Here is an 18,989-nt window from a genome sequence, read left to right on the forward strand (position 1 = left end):
TATTTTTACCTGGTAATCCACAAGCCCCAATGTGAGAGCCTGTGTAGTAAATTTTATCTCACATTCACATTACTGTGAGCTGACTGGAGTGTAGTTACAATAGTATACAAGTAGTATGCAATAGTTTAACATTTAATTTGTGTATTTGTCAGACAGTCAACTTACAGTGCATTAAGGCTATACATATCAGCGTGTTCTCTGGGAATTGTCCACGTTTATATAGCACATTAAATATAGTTAACATTTACTACTAAAATAACAAAGATTAATATCATTGCCTGCTTTAACTACCGGCAATGCTGTTTACAAATACAATCATATTATTATAGGTGGGTAAAAGCCAAGTTCACAAGGTGCAGGACCCACCCTATCTATAATTATATCCAAACAAGTTACAATAAAAGTCAATAAACCAGGTATTATTTTGAATATTTTAATTAAACACATTTCTCAACGTAACGTTAGCCTTTAATAAAACTGCAGCGGATCTAATCTATTAAACAGTGGCAAAGTAAACAAGCTTTTAGATATTTTAAGAGAAAGACAAAAGGTATTTTAGCTGTTGATTTGGTTATGAAAAACGTTTATTCTTGCTACTGCTAGCCTTTTTTACTCCATCTGGCACGAACCCAGAGTCTCCGCTGGATAACATCGGACGGAAAACAAACGAGATTTCATTCGATGACTTGTGGTTGCATCTCGGGACAAAACAAAAATAACGTTATGTAGGCTATAGGCTTAACTGAAAGGTAAACTTCTAAGAACGTGAAGCTGAAACGCGGGCTAGTGAGAGATTTCATGTTTGTCATGATGACGTCTAAAGTCTCCGCCAAAGGATGTAGTCCCTTTTAGCAACTTGTTAGCAACCACCGTTTTTAAGACACAATAAAGTTTTAAAAAATCACAAGCAGGTTATAACTGGTGTGTTTTATGTCATAGATCAAAACGTGAAAATATTTAGAGGCTTTGTTAACCACAGACCTTATTTCAGGCGATTTAGCAAAAACCCATTCAAAAAACCCATAGACTTTAGGGCGAGGGAACCCGTAGTGCTAAAATGCTAACTCACTTCCGCGTTTTGGCCTACAAAGTGACGTCATAACTTCGGCACTCTATTGGAAAACAAACTATCAAAACGTACACGGACTACCGCGCTGTCGTCCTCACACTGATGACGTATGGTTCTGCGGTTCTGCAGTCACACTGCCTGCTAGTGCCTGGTGGGCGGTTTCATCGCCCTTCACGGAACTTTCTCATGCTACAACCCCCACATGATACCTCACATCAAATACAGCATCACAGCTTCGTTTCACTTCACTCTTATAGCGGAACTTGTGTACATTGAACGGATTTGCTTTTACTCAAAAGGTTATTTTTATCCTCAACAATCTCTGATAAATATGAATCAATTTAAACCATCCTTGCAGCCCAAACCGACCATGTACTGGATTTTTCACCTATGTCAAGTGATTTTAATTTATTTATTTTTCGGATTTCTGCTGTGTAAGTAATCGAATTTGTCTATTATATTTTTAAATACAGTGGCCTACTGTATTTGCACACTTAACCAACACTTGAAAATGTACGAATGTAATATAAAATGTATAATCCATCCGCTAACATGACCTTAAAAGTAAGTTGGTTTTCAAAGTTTTCTTTTCGTTGAAAATAACATTTGTTTGCAATTACCACTTGCTTTGATATTTCATTTCTAATGAAATGACATTCATATATAATTAAGTCAAAAAGTGTCCAAATAGCCTACTTTTTTTGGGCCACATGATGCTTGGCCTTATCTGGACACTTTACAAAACTTCTACAACGATTTTATTTTTTATTTTTTATTTGTTGTAGTGAACCCATTCAGACCTGAATTTGTTTCCACTGAGGAAAATAAAAATCCACTTGATATTTGCTCTTCACCAATGAGTCTAATAAAACAAGACTTGTGCAAACCCATTTTTTTCCTTTCCACTACAATGGACCAGGTCTGAAGCAACAACATTTTTTATACCATTTATATGTTTTATATGTATATATTTATATATTTTAACCATACAGTAGCCTACTTATGGATGAGAGTTTAAACAGTACGTGAATTAGCATTGAAGATTTTGAAAAGAACACATACAACAATGTTGAGCAAAGCAATAAAATGTAGAAAAAAGGTAAGATGATAGGATGAAGTCTAAAAAAAACCTAGTTTGATTATTTCTCTTGGTTGCAGTTGGTGAATCTGTATATGTATGTGGGTGTTTGTTGGTGTGTTTGTGTATAAACAAACTGCTTTTGATTGCTGGTTTTGATAAACATAATGATTGTATGCATATATCATGTGCATATAGCATCAAAGCATCAACTGTGTATTCACTAATTTCACATTTGCTGTTGCTTGCTTCACTAAAACTAATGAAAAACTGAACGACAGTTTATGGTCGAAATTGAAGACAAAATCATATTTCACACATACTCCGCCTGCAGTGCATATGCGGTGCGTGTTAAATTAAAACTTAAAATTGACAAAAACAGCAGACTCTCATGCCTTTTCTTTTGTATTTAAATTTTCTACATTTTATTTAATTAAAAGCATTTATGGTGAAATTACTACATTTTCAGGTCAATCTGTGTTCATTTTGACCACGAAACATGCGCTGTCACTTTAATTCAACGTTTGCAGCACAGCAAAATCAAGCCCCGTTCACACTACAAGCGACAAAGCTACACGATACCATTCATTTCAATGGGGAGCGGGCGACTTCCGGCGACACGCGACAGTGACACGCGACAGTTCCGGCGACAGTGACGGCGCTGATCCACTTGTCCGTGCGACACTTCTGTCGCGCCGCGCTCCACTATATTCCTATGGGTGACGTCAAGCGACTTTGTCGCGCCCGCAAAGCATTCCGGGAAGGCGGCGCTTCATTTGAAAAAATGCTGCGCGTCAAAAAGCTGGCCGATGCCCATCTTTATGCAAATGAATTCCGTCAGACGCGACGCGTCTATCCAATGGAAGTAGAGCATATGGAGACGGAGGGAAGTCTCTCGCAGGTCCTCTGTTCTGATACGCTACATTTCCCGCTGGGTCAAAACCACGCCCATAGCGGTAAACCCCCATCAACGTACCAATGTGGGGAGGCGTCGCGACACCACGCGACAGTCGTGTCGGACAAGTGGATCAGCGCCGTGACCGTTGGCGACTGGATGGGGCGTGTCCAGCGACGCGACAAAGTTGAGATCTGTTCAACTTTATGCAAATGAAGAGCGACTTTCGGGAGCGACAACCAATAGGAGTGAAGTCAGTGGAGTACACGTGATCCGTCACTCTTCAGTGCAGAGTCCGACCGAGGCAAGATGAATGAGAAGTTTATTTTAGCAGTCAGAAACTATCCAATAATTTATTATATGTTTTTGTGTACATACAGTGGTACTCGTCGTGCTGACTCTGAGCCTGAATGATTTCGTGAACTCAGAAAGACCAGTATTTGCCCATTTGCTGCAGTTAAATAGCCGCGATAGCAAAGAGCACTCGCTGTTTCTCATTCATCTTCAATATTATGCATTTTATGTACTGATTCCATTTATATTTAGACTTTTCCTTCCAAAATGTTAGCTTGTAGCGGCAAGAAAATAGATTTGTTGTCTACAACATGGAGTAACATCCGTGAATGTCACTCACAAACATTACTAGGCAACCAGTAGTGGGAACGCCCACTAGCGACCTCACCGCCAGCCACTGGCGACATGCAGCGACAAAGTTGCTTGTAGTGTGAACGCAGCTATAGGCGTAACGCCCGTTTCACACTACTCCGTTTGCAGTGCGTATGCGGTGCGTGTTTTTTTTTCCATACCCATGTGAAACCTTTTTCTTCGTCATCCTTTGCAGACCTACCTGTGACAAGGTGGTTAGCCATGCATGTCTTATGTGATGTCTAAATTCATTCCCAAATCATATTCAATGGGGCACGTTTTCACACTGTATGCAATAAGCTTTCACAATGGAACTTGCCATCAAACAGGCTGTTATAGGACTGTGGGACAACTCGCTCCAGTCACCGACTATGTAAAAGTACCATGATATTATGATCTGATACCATCACTATACCACCACAGTACTTTTTTGTACTTTGTGGCACTCTATCAGTGATTTTTAATCTGTTCTTCTTCTTCTTTTTTTTTCTGTATCCCCCAGTGGCACGTCATTCGTTGGGGTTCAGTTTAGAGACACTGAATGCCAGAGTTTTCACTGCGCCTGAGGGTGGCTCTCATTTCGGTCATAGGGTTTGTCATTTTGGACCAACTCAAGACAGGTAGGAAAGCCTGTGTTTTATGAATTTCTGCAAAAGGTAGAATAAACTACTAATGGTAATGGCTGCACATGTGGACTTGGTGATGCATACAGATTCAGAGATTATTTTGCTTTGTTATTTTACAATGTGACCTTTAATTTCTGTCTCAATTGACCCTGATGATAAAAAGTCTGTTGACTGGAAAATGATGAGGTTGTGCTTAAGTAATCCTCTGTGAGGAAATGTCTAAAAAAAATCTCCCCAGCCTTCTCCCCCAGACAGTACATCTCAGAACATGCAGTGTGAATCATCATGTTAAAAAGTTAACACCACTGTGCAATAATAGCTGTCTCATTTCAAAGGCTGTGACCTTTGTTGTCCACATATGTCATTGAAGCTGCCTCATTTTAACCATTCCATTCCAAAGCCAGAGAGATATTACTGTAATTTATGCTCCATGAGGTATAACAGTCAGTTTTATAATGGTTACTTTTCTAAAATGAGAAATCCTGACCTGCAAATGTGACCTCCTGAGGGTGCAGCCTTCCAAATGAGACAGCTAATGTTGCATGAAAATCCTGTTTCACCACTGCACATCCTCTTTTTGCATAATTCTCTTGTTCTCTTTTAGTGTGTTGGTGACGGACCCTCACCTTCATAATGGGACTGGTGGTCTTTACAGGTGTTCTTACAGTGGTAATAAATGCATGCTGCTCCCGGTGACAGGTGAGACTGCACAACACTATTACAGTACATAAAAACACTGGACTCATATCATGCTAGTACTGTAGTGTGCTTTGAAAACGAGGCACATCAAACAGTAGACCATGTACAGTTGGAACACTTTTTGCGTTACCATACAAAAACGTACTCGGTTACTAACGTAACCTCGGTTCTCTCTAGAAGAGGGAATGAGTACTGCGTAAGATATCTTACGCTAGGGGAAAATCCTTTTCCGCGAGATATTGAAGCCAAAAATTATCCTTAATTTTGTAATAATGCAAAACGCGTTGCAGCAGCAATGCAGACATAGGCGAGACAGCTCGCGCGCCTATTGGCTGCTCTGCGGCAACTGCAGCAGCCTATCGAGCGAGGCCTGGCGTGACGTCAGACCCAATCAGGGCACTTCGCGCCCGCTGCGTCACGTCCCGCCGAAATGGGCGTGGTCTAGGCCTATAAATATCGCTCGCAGGCAGCTATTATCTGGTTTTTCATCATCGAAGCAACCAGAGCGTGTGCATGCACGGCAAGATACGCAGTACTCGTTCCCTCTTCTAGAGAGAACCGAGGTTACGTTAGTAACCGAGTACGTTCTCTTACGAGAGGTCTCTCGTACTGCGTAAGATATCTTACGCTAGGGGACCCAATGTAAAACGCCGTGCATGCTGAGATCTGACACCAAAGACCCAAGGGCGAAAGCCCGGGGTACATATAGTGCACAATCACTCAGGGAACTCACAGGGAGTCCGGGAAGAGGGAGGGGTGCAGCCTCACTTTTCCACATATAGTAGCGTCGATGGGACGCGAATTTCATCATACAGACAGGGCGGGGTACGGCCTGAACTGATGGGGAAAATGTGGGTCTTACACAGTTTGCCCAGCTTTATACTGTCGAACATTGAGCTGTGCTCAGCAGACGCAGCATTCTGAGCTGATCGCATCAGGTCAGATAATACTGGTAAATTTAGACCGACAGCAGCCTGGCCTGCAGGGCGGGAACCTCTAGGTTATAAAACCTTATAAATGTAGACGGGGAGGCCCAGCCTGCCGCCATACAAATATCTTGCAAGGCAATCCCACTTGACCAGGCCCACGAAGAGGCCATGCCTCTCGTGGAGTGCGCTCTGACACCCAATGGGCACTGCATGCCCTTGGAGGCGTATGCCAGCGCTATAGCATCAACTATCCATCCGGATAGGCTCTGTTTCGACGCGGCTAGTCCCTTAGAACGTCCGCTAAACGAAACAAAAAGCTGCTCCGTCTGTCTGAAAACAGACGAGCGAGACACATAAGCTCGTAATGCCCTGACTGGGCAAAGGAGGCTCGCGTCTCTTTCCTCATCAGGGACCGGTAGGGCTGACAGGGAGATAACCTGCGCCCTAAACGGTGTGTTGAGGTATTTTGGAACATAACCGTGCTTAGGTTTGAGTATAACTTTTGAGTCATTGGGCCCAAACTCCATGCACGCCGCGCTCACAGAGAGCGCGTGCAGATCCCCTATGCGCTTCACTGAAGCGAGAGCCAGCAAAAACACCGTCTTGAAAGACAGGTGTTTCAAATCGATTGACTGTAAAAGCTCAAATGGCGCACCTTTCATGGCTTCCAGAACCGTAGAAAGGTCCCATACGGGGACTGAGGGAGGTCTGGGAGGATTCAGTCTCTTAGCTCCTCTAAGGAAGCGGATGACTAAATCGTTCCTTCCTATTGACTGACCAAGCGTTGTTTCTGAGAACGCTGCTATAGCCGCCACATAAACTTTGAGCGTGGAGGGGGCCCTTCCCCCATCCAACAGCTCTTGTAGGAAGGAAAGCACCTCCGTCACACCACAGTTTGTGGGTGACACACCACGGGCTGTGCACCAGCCCGAAAACACAGACCATTTCGAAGAATAGAGTCGTCTTGTAGACGGAGCTCTAGCCTGCGTGATCGTGTTTAATACTCCTTTAGGGAGTCCAACATGTACCCGTTGATGGCCCAGACATGAAGGGACCATAGTTCCGGGTGAGGATGCCAGATCGAGCCGCGGGCCTGTGAGAGGAGATCTCTCCCCATTGGTACTGGCCACGGGGCAGTACTTGCTAACTGCATCACGACTGGGAACCAAGGTTGGTTTTTCCAGAACGGTGCTACCAGCAGTACTGAGCATCCTTCTTCCCTGATCCGTTCCATCACCTGAGGCAGGAGAGAGACGGGGGGAAAAGCATAGAGCGGGCGGCGGGGCCACACATGGGCCAGCGCGCTCCTGCTCTTGGAGAAAAATTCTTGACAGTGAGCGTTTTCTTGAGACGCAAACAGGTCCACTTCCGCTCTGCCAAATTTCTTCCACAGCAGATGGACTGTCTGTGGGTGTAGAGACCACTCGCCTGCCGGAACATTGTTCCTGGACAGTCTGTCCGGTCCTATATTCAAGATCCCTGGCACGTGCGCTGCTCTGAGCGAGCGCAGGTTGCACTGATCCCATACCAGGAGGCGTTCTGCCAGCCTGTACAGTTTCTCGGATCTGATGCCGCCCTGGCGATTTATGTAGGACACCACAGACATGTTGTCCGAACGGACCAAGACGTGGTGACCTTTTATTTGGGGACAAAAACGCGTCAGCGCGTTGTCTACTGCCAGCATTTCGAGGCAGTTTATGTGCAGGAGCTTCTCCCGTTCTGACCACTGGCCGAAGAACGGTCTGCCCTCGAGCAGCGCTCCCCATCCCGAGGTGGACGCGTCCGTGGACACCACTTTCACCCTCGAGGAAGTCCCCAGGCTTACACCTGATTGGTACCAGTCGTTCGCTTTCCAGGGTTTCAGAGCTGTAACGCACTTCTGATTGACCCTGAGGCGAAGCAAACCAGGTGCCCACGCTTCGCGTGGGACTCGCGCTTTCAGCCAAAACTGCAGCGGGCGCATGCGGAGCAGACCCAGCTGGAGCACTGACGATGCTGAGGCCATGAGACCTAGCATCTTCTGAAATCTCTTGAGCGGGACAGACGCGCCGCAGCGAAAAGAGTTCGCTGTGCGTCGAATGTCTACCGCGCGCTGTTGTGATAGTCGCGCTATCATGGATAGTGAGTCCAGTTCTGTGCCCAGGAAAAATATTTTCTGACTGGGTGACAGGGAGCTCTTCGCCCAATTGACACTCAGACCCAAATCCTCGAGGTGATCGAGTAAAATGGTCGTGTGTTCTATGAGCACTGCGCGAGATTGCGCTAGAATCAGCCAATCGTCCAAATAGTTCAGCACTCGCATGCCTCTCATTCTGAGGGGTGCGAGCGCCGCATCCATGCACTTCGTAAATGTACGGGGTGCTAGGGACAAACCGAACGGCAGGACTGTGTACTGATATGCCTGGCCCTCGAAGGCGAATCTCAAATATCGCCTGTGACGTGACGCTATCTGTATTTGAAAATACGCGTCTTTCAGATCTATTGACACAAACCAATCTCCTTGGTGAATCTGCACAAGGATTTGCCTGGTCGTGAGCATCCTGAACTGTCGCTTCACAAGCACTTTGTTCAGTTGCCTTAGATCTAGTATGGGTCTGAGACCCCCGTCTTTTTTCGGTACCAGGAAGTATCTGCTGTATAGCCCTCCTTCGCTCTGAACTTGAGAGAGAGGCTCTATGGCCCCTTTGCTCAATAGTTTCGTCACTTCGGCTCGAAGTAGATGTGCTACTTCTGTTTTTACCGTGGTCTCGATGCGCGCCACATAGCGGCGAGGGCGTCGGCGAAACTGCAGCGAATAGCCTCTTTCTATAATGTTCAGCACCCACTTCGAAACCCCGGGTAGCTTTGCCCATGCGTCTGCATGGATAGCTAGGGGTTGAATTCGAAGCGCGCTCCGCTCGCTCAGCGATGGAGAAGCTTCGGTGTGCTGTAACACAAGCGTGGCGCTCGTGACATTTGAGGCATGGGGCGCGCTGATGACAGCGGGCAGATTGCCCGCGCTCGACTCCTCTGCGGTGGTTAACCACGAGGGGGAGGGCTGGGCGGTTCCCGTGGGAACTGTCATGTCTATGTGTGGATGTGGGCGCGGGACAGCGGGCACATTTATCACACCGAAAGCATCGTTCGCTTGCGTGAAGCGAGTGCACGTTGGTTTCGTTTTTACAGAAACCGTGAGACATGCATAACGTGGTGTTAGTGGGCACATTCACCATGTTTGAAGCGCAATCGGTCTGAGTCGATTCATGTGCGCGAGCCCTATGTGACGGGCTGTGCTTGTGTGTAGAGATGGGCACTGGGCAGTGGGCATTCTTCTTACACATAAAGCACCATCGGCCGTGGCCGGGACACCAGAAAAATTCACACTTATGGGATTTATCTGGGTAGCCGTAAAAACGGCGTTTGTGTGCAGGCAAGCGGGTGACAGAACCGACTTGTTTACTGCAGGATACACTGGAACAGTCACATTTACTGGAACTGGACGAGCGAGAAGTTGCCATAGAAACAGAGAGCGTCAACATGCTGGCGTTTATTGCAGGCCTGCGTGCATTACAACAGGCTTGTTCACTGCAATATTGACATTTCCAGTCGCCTGAATTCCAGAGGGGAATGGGAAATGTATAGGAAAAAGGAGGTTGGTCCGTCCGCAGCGGGACCAGAAAAACTCCCTTTTTTCCTTACGCCAGTGACGCACGGAACACCATAGAAACGGTGTTTGGGTGCAGGCGAGCGGGTTGTACAACGCGCTCGTTGGCTGCAAAATACACATCTGCAGTCGCCTTTTCAGGGAACTGACAGAGCGAGCATTGACGACATAATTTTATCTGCCGGTAGACCCGGGGATCGAACGCGGGTCTCTCGCGTGCAAAAACCTGAGAGTCTGCCACTGGGCCACAGGGGGAGACACATTGTAACTCAGTTAGCGCGAGTATTATAAGAGAGCGTCAACGTGCTGGCGTTTGTTTGCAGGCATGCGTGTATTACAACAGGCTTGCTCACTGCAATACTGACATTTCCAGTCGCCCGAACTTCAGAGGGGAATGAGAAATGTACGAGAAAGAGGAGGTCGGTCCGTCCGCGGGGGGACCAGAAAACGCTCTTTTCTCCTTTCGCCAGTGACGCACGGAAACCATAGAAACGGTGTTTGGGTGCAGGCGAGCGGGTTGTGCAACGCGCTCGTTGGCTGCAAAATGCACGTCTGCAGTCGCTTTTCAGGGAACTGACAGAGCGAAGCATTGGCGGCATAATTTTAACTGCCGCTAGACCGGGATTCGAACTCCGGTCTCTCGTGAGAAAAACCAATGATTCCGCCACTGAGCCACAGGGGGGGAACGCAAAGGTTTTCGGATGCACGAGCATATAAGAGCGTCACATGCTTTCTTCGGCATATGCTTGCAGGCGCGCTTGTATTAAAACAGGCTCGCCTGCTGCAATATTGATATTTCCAGTCGCATGATCAGGGAACTGGGAATATGTATGAGAAATTGAAGGTCAGTCCATCCTCGGAGGGACTAAAAACACACCTTTCTCCTTTCGCCGGTGAGTGACGCATGAATGGGGCGCAGAAGGCAGGGTAGCTTTCTTATAACGTAAAGAAAAACTAACCCCGACCGTCCGCTTCCAGCCTCCCTTGTGAGCGGCGCAGTTTGCGCGGCTTGAACAGAGGGAGAGAGAAAGCTAGCCCCGTGACCGCCCGCTCCTGACATCCTCTGTGAGCGGCGCGGTGTGCGCGGCTCGAACAGAGGGAGAACAGGTATCGTCCCCCAAGCAGGCAAGGCAAGCGGGCGAACCGGCAAGCTTTGCGGGTTGGGGGGGGGGGGGGGGGGGGGGGGGGGGGGAGGGCGGAGGAGCAGTCTCGGAGAAGGATGCCAGGTGAGTCCTCAGAGTCACCATAGGCAGTACCTAACTCGCAGTGAGGGCAGTCGCCGTCAGCGAGTGCGAGAGCTGCGTGATCAGGAAAAGGGGCGTCTTGAAAAAGACGCCCAGCTCTTTTAGTGCAATGGGAGTGTGTGTCGTGGCGGCGAGCACACACACATACATAAACACAGTAGCAGAGAAAGGATATAATGCCGGAAAGCGCAGCAGGAAGGCAACGAAGGCGGCGCGGCCAGCGACTTCAGTGACTCGTCCCGCTGAAGGTGCTCTCTTTCAGACGGCGCGGCTTCTTATCCAGCTCCAGCGATGCGTGTGCTTCGCTTGAAGGATGAAAAATCAGATAATAGCTGCCTGCGAGCGATATTTATAGGCCTAGACCACGCCCATTTCGGCGGGACGTGACGCAGCGGGCGCGAAGTGCCCTGATTGGGTCTGACGTCACGCCAGGCCTCGCTCGATAGGCTGCTGCAGTTGCCGCAGAGCAGCCAATAGGCGCGCGAGCTGTCTCGCCTATGTCTGCATTGCTGCTGCAACGCGTTTTGCATTATTACAAAATTAAGGATAATTTTTGGCTTCAATATCTCGCGGAAAAGGATTTTCCCCTAGCGTAAGATATCTTACGCAGTACGAGAGACCTCTCGTAAGAGAACTAGTCATTACAAACATGTATTTTTTTTAAAGTGATATTTCTTTTGTCTACTAACAAAATTATTACCACATAAATAGTAGAAATTCAAATGTTCCACAGTTTTCCACAGACGTACTTTAGGTACAGTTGAAACATTAATCTTTATACTCTAAACCAGTGGTTCTCAAACTTTGTTGAGAGGAGTACCCCCTGGGGCATTTAACATCCTTCTGCATACCCGCTCTCTTCCCCTTAAACTGCAGTTACACTTTTCATTAAGGAACAAATTTGCCCCCTTAAATCGATTTTTCCAGTGCATTTTTATTTTAATTTTTTTACCTTTATAAATACCTTTATAAAAGAAATACTGCTATAAATAAATACAAATGTTCAATAGAGAAATATGCAATGATGGTAAAAACTAAGTGACACTTTTAAATATTAAATTAAAACAGCCGGTAGGTGGTAGTAAGTCACTGTCTTTATAGTGAGTCATCAAGTGACTGTATTAATATGGCGTCATTGACCCTCACGATTCATTCAAAGCCAGAGATTCGTTCACTAACAACACTGTGTGCTGCAGTTCTGCTGTGGCTTTCGTTGGAACTATTTCTTTATTTATTTACTACTTATTTAGTTGCAAAATAGAGCAAAAAATATTAATATTAATATGAATCTTAAATCAGTTTCTATTTGTTTTTGTTCTATTTGTTTCTATTTGTTCTTCATGCTAGTAAGTGCTAAATCCCCACTTTTACAAAGGTGCATTGTCGAGAACGGCAGTAATGTAGCACGAATTAAGGCAGCAGCAGACTCTGCACACAATCTGTCATATGTTTGCTGCTTGTGTGGATACAGTCAGTTTTGACCGTGAAAGATGAGATCATTTGATTCGATACCATGTATTTATGGCATTTTACCTGCTAGAAATGCAAACTCAGTTTTAATTTGATTTTAAGGTGGGGTACAATTAAATTAACTGCAAAACTCTGCATTTTGTTCATGTACTCCCTCTGTCACCTCACGTACCCCAGTTTGAGAACCACTGCTCTAAACCAAGGGTCGGAAACCTTTCATCACTGTGCCACAACTCCCATGAAGTTCACATAAAAGAAAGCAAGATATGAGCTTCATTTTATTTATAAACAGCCAATTTCAAGATCAAAGACCGCAACTGGAGAGAGAATGGCATCAGCACTAGTAAGATAATTTAGTGTCGCTACTTTTAATAAAGACAACTGTGGGTGCGTCTCATTTCTTATTTGTGCATTCTCGTTTCCTTTCCTCTTGTGTTAGCTCCACCCCCTTAGGATGTGAGGGAAGGATATACACCTTTGTATCCTCGCTCATGACTCCTCAGAAAGCTTCCTCGCTCTTCATTCCTTGCCTCCTCGCGGTGCAAATCTGAGTATTCAAAAACATCATGTGTGCTGATCTTTAGGATGTGACGCTGAACTTTCAGTTTCATTTGCTGCAGTTTGCACACTGGCTTGCTGAGGAGATGCTCAGCTACTTATCTACGGCGATGCGTGTTGCAGTAGCGCTGTCATATCTGGCTACCGGGAGCCATTATAGCATGCTCTTGCATGTTTAGTTTTTACCATTTTAGGTAATCAAGTAAAATGTACATTTGTGGCTTCAACAACCAGACGCATTTTGTCCAGTTTCATCTGGAATGCGAAAGAATGCCCTCTCTTTCGGTCTTTTTACATTGGATAGCTATTTGATCAGAGAAAATACATGATATCACCAGGTACACATGAAAGGAGTTTCCACATGCATCACAGTCATTTTGATGTGTGTTGAATATTTAATAGGACTCAACATACTTGGTTGGTTATCTCTGAAATGTATAGCATTTGTATAGCGGATAAAGCTGTAAGCTGTGAGTCAGTAACTTGTGTGCATGTGATGTGCAGTGGTTGTGCTAATGGTTTATCAGTGCTGTGCGCTTTCATTGACTTGCACAGTTAAATTCTCACACTTTAACCCTCTGAGGTCTGAGGGGTTTTTGGTGTCCTTGAGATGTTCTGACATGCCCTGACATTTGTGCTTTTTTCAGTTGCTTATAAACATATTAATGGCAAAGATATAATTACACTCTATTTAGCACAAACAGGGCTACCATAATATGTGAGCAACATGCATGTACATGTTTGTATTTTTGAGAGAATAATGTTTATGCATGGTTATTGAAAAAACTAAAAACTAAAGTTTCTGAAATAAGGCCACAAAACACATACTAAATACGTGTCAATAAGACTTTTGACTAATTGATGTCTTTGCCTAGAGTTTTTTCTTCAAAATGATGTGAAAATCATCCTGCCCTTATCATTCACATAACACAATACATTGATTTAAATCTTGTAAAACACTTTTTGTTTGTAAAGGCAATATGGGCAAGGGGCGTCAACCATTCAACAGCATCATGCATATGTAGTGGTTCACACCTGAGGAGACAATGGGGCCCGCATACTTAATGAGCCATTCATCCAGGTGTGTCACCTATAGCCACAAGAAAGAATGCAAGAGCAATATATATACAGTATACATATATATATATATATATATATATATTCTACCAAATTGGTTCACAGTTGGAAGCATGTCAATTTTTTTTTTTTTTTACAAATTTTGCTTGCAAATTGTATAATATCCAAGGAAAACATGTCTATTAATTGTGCAGTTAATTCTCATACTGTATTTTCAGTTTTGGAATATGTATCCTCTCCCCAAATTTGTCAATAAAATCAATAATAAAACACAATAAAAATTATTTAAAGAAAATGCTTATATTTACCTTTTAAAAATTGTTTACATCTACCTTGTAAATATATATTTTTTTATTAAAAAGGTTACAATTACAACAACAATTGAAGTGTAATCTTTCTTTGTAAAAACTAAAGTATACATTTTATCATACATATTTCAAAGTTAAGGATTCATTACTTCGAATATAGCCTACATTGACAAAACATACTATATTTAACATATTAGCAAAAATTGGCAAACAAAAGCTTATTTGAGGTGGCAGATATTTTACTGTAAAAAATGTGTAATCTATCCAAAACTAATCAACGAAATGTTGTCTTTCATTTGTCTGTTAAATAGGTCTTTCGTTTTTATTATAAGGAATATAAATGTTAATTTGCAGTTTAATACGTTGCTTATACAAATACATTTTATTTCAACATATTTCAATCGATTTTACTCAGTATAGCAAAATAGTTTGCTAAAAGCAGATCATTCATTCACACACAGAAACGCAATTCAAATTTAAACCGTCTTTTTGCGAGTTGTGGTAAACAGCGCATCTCTGCCGTTCATTCATTCACACAGAAACGCGATTTACTTGAGAATGAAAAAAAAAAAAACTTACTACATTATTCCATCCGTTGCTCCTCGAAATACCAGCACTTCTGAGGTAAGTTTTCCATTATTATTATTCCTCACAGCGCTGCGAGACAGTGTAGACAAGTACACTTATCTGAATAAACTTGATGTGTTTTCTCGAGCTGATATGTGGGCGTTCACAGTTTGTATGGGATCGTCTCAGTCATTTGCGTTTGAATAGCGCGCGCTCATCTCATGAGATGAGATGAGCTCGACTGGAATCGCTCTCTTTTAATACAGATTTCACAAGATGAGAATATTTGTTTTTTATATAAATTACTTCATTTAAAAGAAGAGAATTCAAGCTTCATGCCTGTGTGTCTGTATGCCTGTTTGACTGAGTATTCGCTGAGTTATTGTTCATTTTCGGATGCGTTTCAGAATGGACTTCACTGGCAGAGAGAAGGCAGAACTCGCTTCGTGTTTATTTTTCTTTATTTGGCAAAAAGCACAACACTTTGTTTTTATTGTGAGTATACACAAAAATAATACACATTTAACAGAATCGATTGATGTATGAAACTCCTATGGAAAATCAAAGTCAACAGAGCATTTATGAGTTTCTTTTACATTGATAAAAAAAAAGCGAGCTGGTATCGCCGGCGATACCGTAGACCTCAGGGGGTTAAGTAAGGGATGTACATCCAGCTGGTTGTCATCGCAAAATAAACCCTGACAGGTGATCTGGTGTTATATCATCCTGAAGGGGTTTATTCTTCGATAACAACCGGCTGAATGTAAAATATCCTGCTTATAACACGGCTACATGCCACATAAGTGAATAATTAGACATGAAATATTGATCTGAGTCGAAATATTTTATTAGTTCTTTAAACGCAAAACTTCCAGGGAGAAAGCAGTTGCTAGCAAGCGGCAAGTTCAAACTAGTCGGAAATAGGAATACGGTACAGTCATACCCCTTATTACACGGCATTTCCTTACATAAATAATTATGGGGATATAAGAGATTTTGATTTGAGATTAAACTGTTTTAAAATTGTATTTGTTATCTTATAATCCATTACAGTCTACAAAACAATCGTCGCAAATGGCAGTAGCTGCATTTGTATGAAACGAGTGAGCAAGTCCGCGATACCGGATGACATAATTAAATAACTGTACACAAAATATTGATTTGAGTTTTAATATTTTATTATCTCACCAAACAAAAAAAAACCTTCTGTCAGGGTCCTGTTTGGTCTTCATTTAATGTTTCCTTGTTTGTCTTGTGCTTGAGCACATGGCTCTGTCTTTGTTTGTGTTGGCCATGTGCTCCCCTCATCCCGCCTCCTTATTTCCCATTACCAAACCCCCTTGCTTAGTCCTTGTCTGGTCGTCATTGGCCTAATTTGTCATGGTAAACAAAACCGGAAGCAATTGCAGATACTCAAAGCGTTTATTAGGCTCACAAAGAAACACAAACAGTTCAGGAAGGTGGCGACTCAGGCTCGTGCAGGGACTTGATGGTCTGTGGTGCGCTGGTGCAGTGAAGGTGAATAATCCAAAATCCGGTGCTGGAGTGCGGTGAAACCAATGACGAAGAACACGAACGGCAGGAAGACAAGGCAGGGCGAACACAGACACGGCAACTCCACGGAAACACTGACACGGCAAACACAGGACCTCAACAAACAATCCGACACTGGAACAGAGAAAGGTGTGAGTATATATATGGAATGGAAATGAATCGCAGCTGTGAACAGTGATTGTGATGATGATGATTATCAGCTGGAGCGCTGACGGACACGTGAGCGGGACAACGCCCACTCACACATAAACAACATAGGCACGAGACAAGAAGGAACCAATGCATTCAACAACCGTGACAGTACCCCCTCCTCTAGGAACGCCTCACGGCGTTCCCAGACTCCCTTACCTGTCGATTGTAATCATCGATAAGAGAGTGATCCAGGATGTCACGAGCCGGAACCCAACTTCTCTCCTCCGGACCGTAACCTTCCCAGTCCACCAGGTACTGGAATCCGCGTCCCCTCCGCCTAGAGTCCAGAATGCGACGGACCAAATAAGTTGGTTCCCCATCTACGAGACGCGGCGGTGGGGGAACCGGGGCCGGCGGATTAATGCGGGAAAAAAAAACGGGTTTGATTTTGGACACATGGAATACCGGATGAATTCTCCTGTACACTGGAGGAAGGTTGAGGCGGACTGCCACCGGACTGACAATTTTGGTGACAGAAAACGGGCCAATGAATTTAGGAGCCAATTTATTGGATACGGAGCGGAGCGGAATGTTCTTAGTAGAAAGCCACACTTTGGAACCGACGACGTATACGGGAGGCCTAGACCGGTGGCGATCGGCTTTGGCCTTGGTGCGCGCCCGCACACGGAGGAGAGTCTCACGGGCTCTTGTCCATGTGTGGTGACACCTCTGGACGAAGGCGTGAGCGGAGGGGACCGCGACCTCGGATTCCAGACTGGGAAAAACCGGTGGCTGGTATCCTATACTACACTCAAAAGGAGATAGGCCCGTAGCTGACACTGGCAACGAATTGTGGGCGTACTCCACCATAGGCAGTTGTTGACTCCAGGAGGAAGGATTCCTGGCAGCCGTACATCGCAAGGTTCTCTCCAGGTCTTGGTTGGCTCTCTCAGTTTGACCATTGCTCTGGGGGTGAAACCCGGAGGACAGACTGACCGTCGCCCCCAGCAACCTACAAAACTCTCGCCAAAATTTGGACACAAATTGGGGACCCCTGTCGGAAACAACGTCTGTCGGGAGGCCATGTAACCGAAAGACGTGATTAACGACTGCAACCGCTGTCTCCTTGGCTGAAGGTAATTTGGGCAAGGGAACAAAGTGGGCTGCCTTCGAGAATCGGTCCACCACGGTTAAAACTACCGTGTTACCCTGGGAGGGTGGGAGGGCGGTAACAAAATCTAGTGCGATATGGGACCAGGGTCTTGAAGGCACCGACAGTGGTTGGAGTAACCCATCTGGGGGTCGATTGGATGACTTGCCAATAGCACAAACTGAGCAAGCCAAAACAAAATCGTGAACGTCGCGAGCCATAAGCGGCCACCAGAATCGTTGTTTGACCAAATAGAGGGTGCGACTAACTCCTGGATGACAGGCTAGACTAGAACAATGGCCCCACCGAATAACATCTGGACGTAGTTCCTCCGGCACAAATAAGCGGTTCGATGGGCACCGGATCGGAGGCGTTACCCCTTCTAGAGCCTTCTTGACTCTCGATTCGACCTCCCAAGTGAGCGTAGAGATAATTAGGGTCTCAGGAAAAATACGCTCGGGAGTAGGTGCGTGTTCGGATCGATCAAAAATACGCGACAAAGAATCGGGTTTGATGTTTTTGGAACCCGGACGATACGAGAGAGTAAAATCAAAACGGCCGAAAAAAAGTGCCCACCGAGCCTGCCTGGAGTTCAACCTTTTGGCGGATCTAATGTACTCCAGATTCTTATGATCCGTCCAGACGATAAAGGGTACCCCGGACCCTTCTAACCAATGACGCCATTCTTCCAAGGCTAACTTGACCGCCAACAACTCCCTGTTGCCAATGTCGTAATTTTGTTCGGCTGGTGATAAACGATGAGATAAAAACGCGCATGGATGCATCTTGTTGTCTGAAGGTGAGCGTTGAGAAAGAACTGCGCCTACCCCCACCTCTGACGCGTCGACCTCCACCACAAACTGACGTGAGGAATCAGGGGCGATCAAGATGGGAGCCGAAACAAAGCGGCTCTTGAGGTTGGAAAAAGCAGTTTCGGCTGCTTCCGACCACCTGAACGCAGTTCTGGGGGAGGTCAAGGCAGTCAGAGGTGCGGCTAGTTGGCTAAAGTTGCGAATAAAACGCCGGTAGAAATTGGCGAACCCCAGAAACCTCTGTAGGGCCTTACGGGAATCTGGGTTTGGCCACTCTACCACAGCCTTAACTTTGTCAGGATCCATACGCATACCCTCAGCCGACACGATGTGTCCTAAGAAAGGGACCGACTGTGCATGAAAAGCGCATTTCTCCGCCTTGACAAAAAGCCCATTCTCTAGCAGCCTTTGGAGTACCCGTCGGACGTGCTGCACGTGTTCCTGGAGAGACGAGGAAAAGATCAGAATGTCATCCAGGTAAACATAAATAAACTGATCGATCATGTCTCGCAGCACGTCATTGACGAGCGCTT

The 18,989-nt window shown here is 45.1% G+C and overlaps 1 protein-coding gene across 9 annotated transcripts in view; it reads left to right on the forward strand.

Annotated features, from left to right (window-relative positions):
• Nucleotides 1–1,280: 1,280 nt before the first annotated feature.
• LOC309499883 (integrin alpha-X-like) overlaps nucleotides 1,281–18,989 on the forward strand; it is a 298,717-nt gene continuing 281,008 nt past the window's right edge. For 5 of the 9 annotated variants that reach the window (XM_082171370.1, XM_082171372.1, XM_082171375.1 and 2 more), the window contains exons 1-3: nucleotides 1,282–1,503; nucleotides 4,190–4,307; nucleotides 4,918–5,012. In XM_082171370.1, the coding sequence (XP_082027496.1) occupies nucleotides 1,401–1,503; nucleotides 4,190–4,307; nucleotides 4,918–5,012 (316 nt within the window). In that variant the 5' untranslated portion in view covers nucleotides 1,282–1,400. Of the gene's footprint in view, nucleotides 1,504–4,189; nucleotides 4,308–4,917; nucleotides 5,013–18,989 lie in introns of all 9 variants that reach the window. The other 4 variants (XM_082171374.1, XM_082171377.1, XM_082171371.1 and 1 more) reach the window with 2 other exon arrangements.

Source organism: Leuciscus leuciscus (assembly GCF_965113295.1).
Source record: "Leuciscus leuciscus genome assembly, chromosome: 5".
Classification (NCBI taxonomy): domain Eukaryota; kingdom Metazoa; phylum Chordata; class Actinopteri; order Cypriniformes; family Leuciscidae; genus Leuciscus; species Leuciscus leuciscus.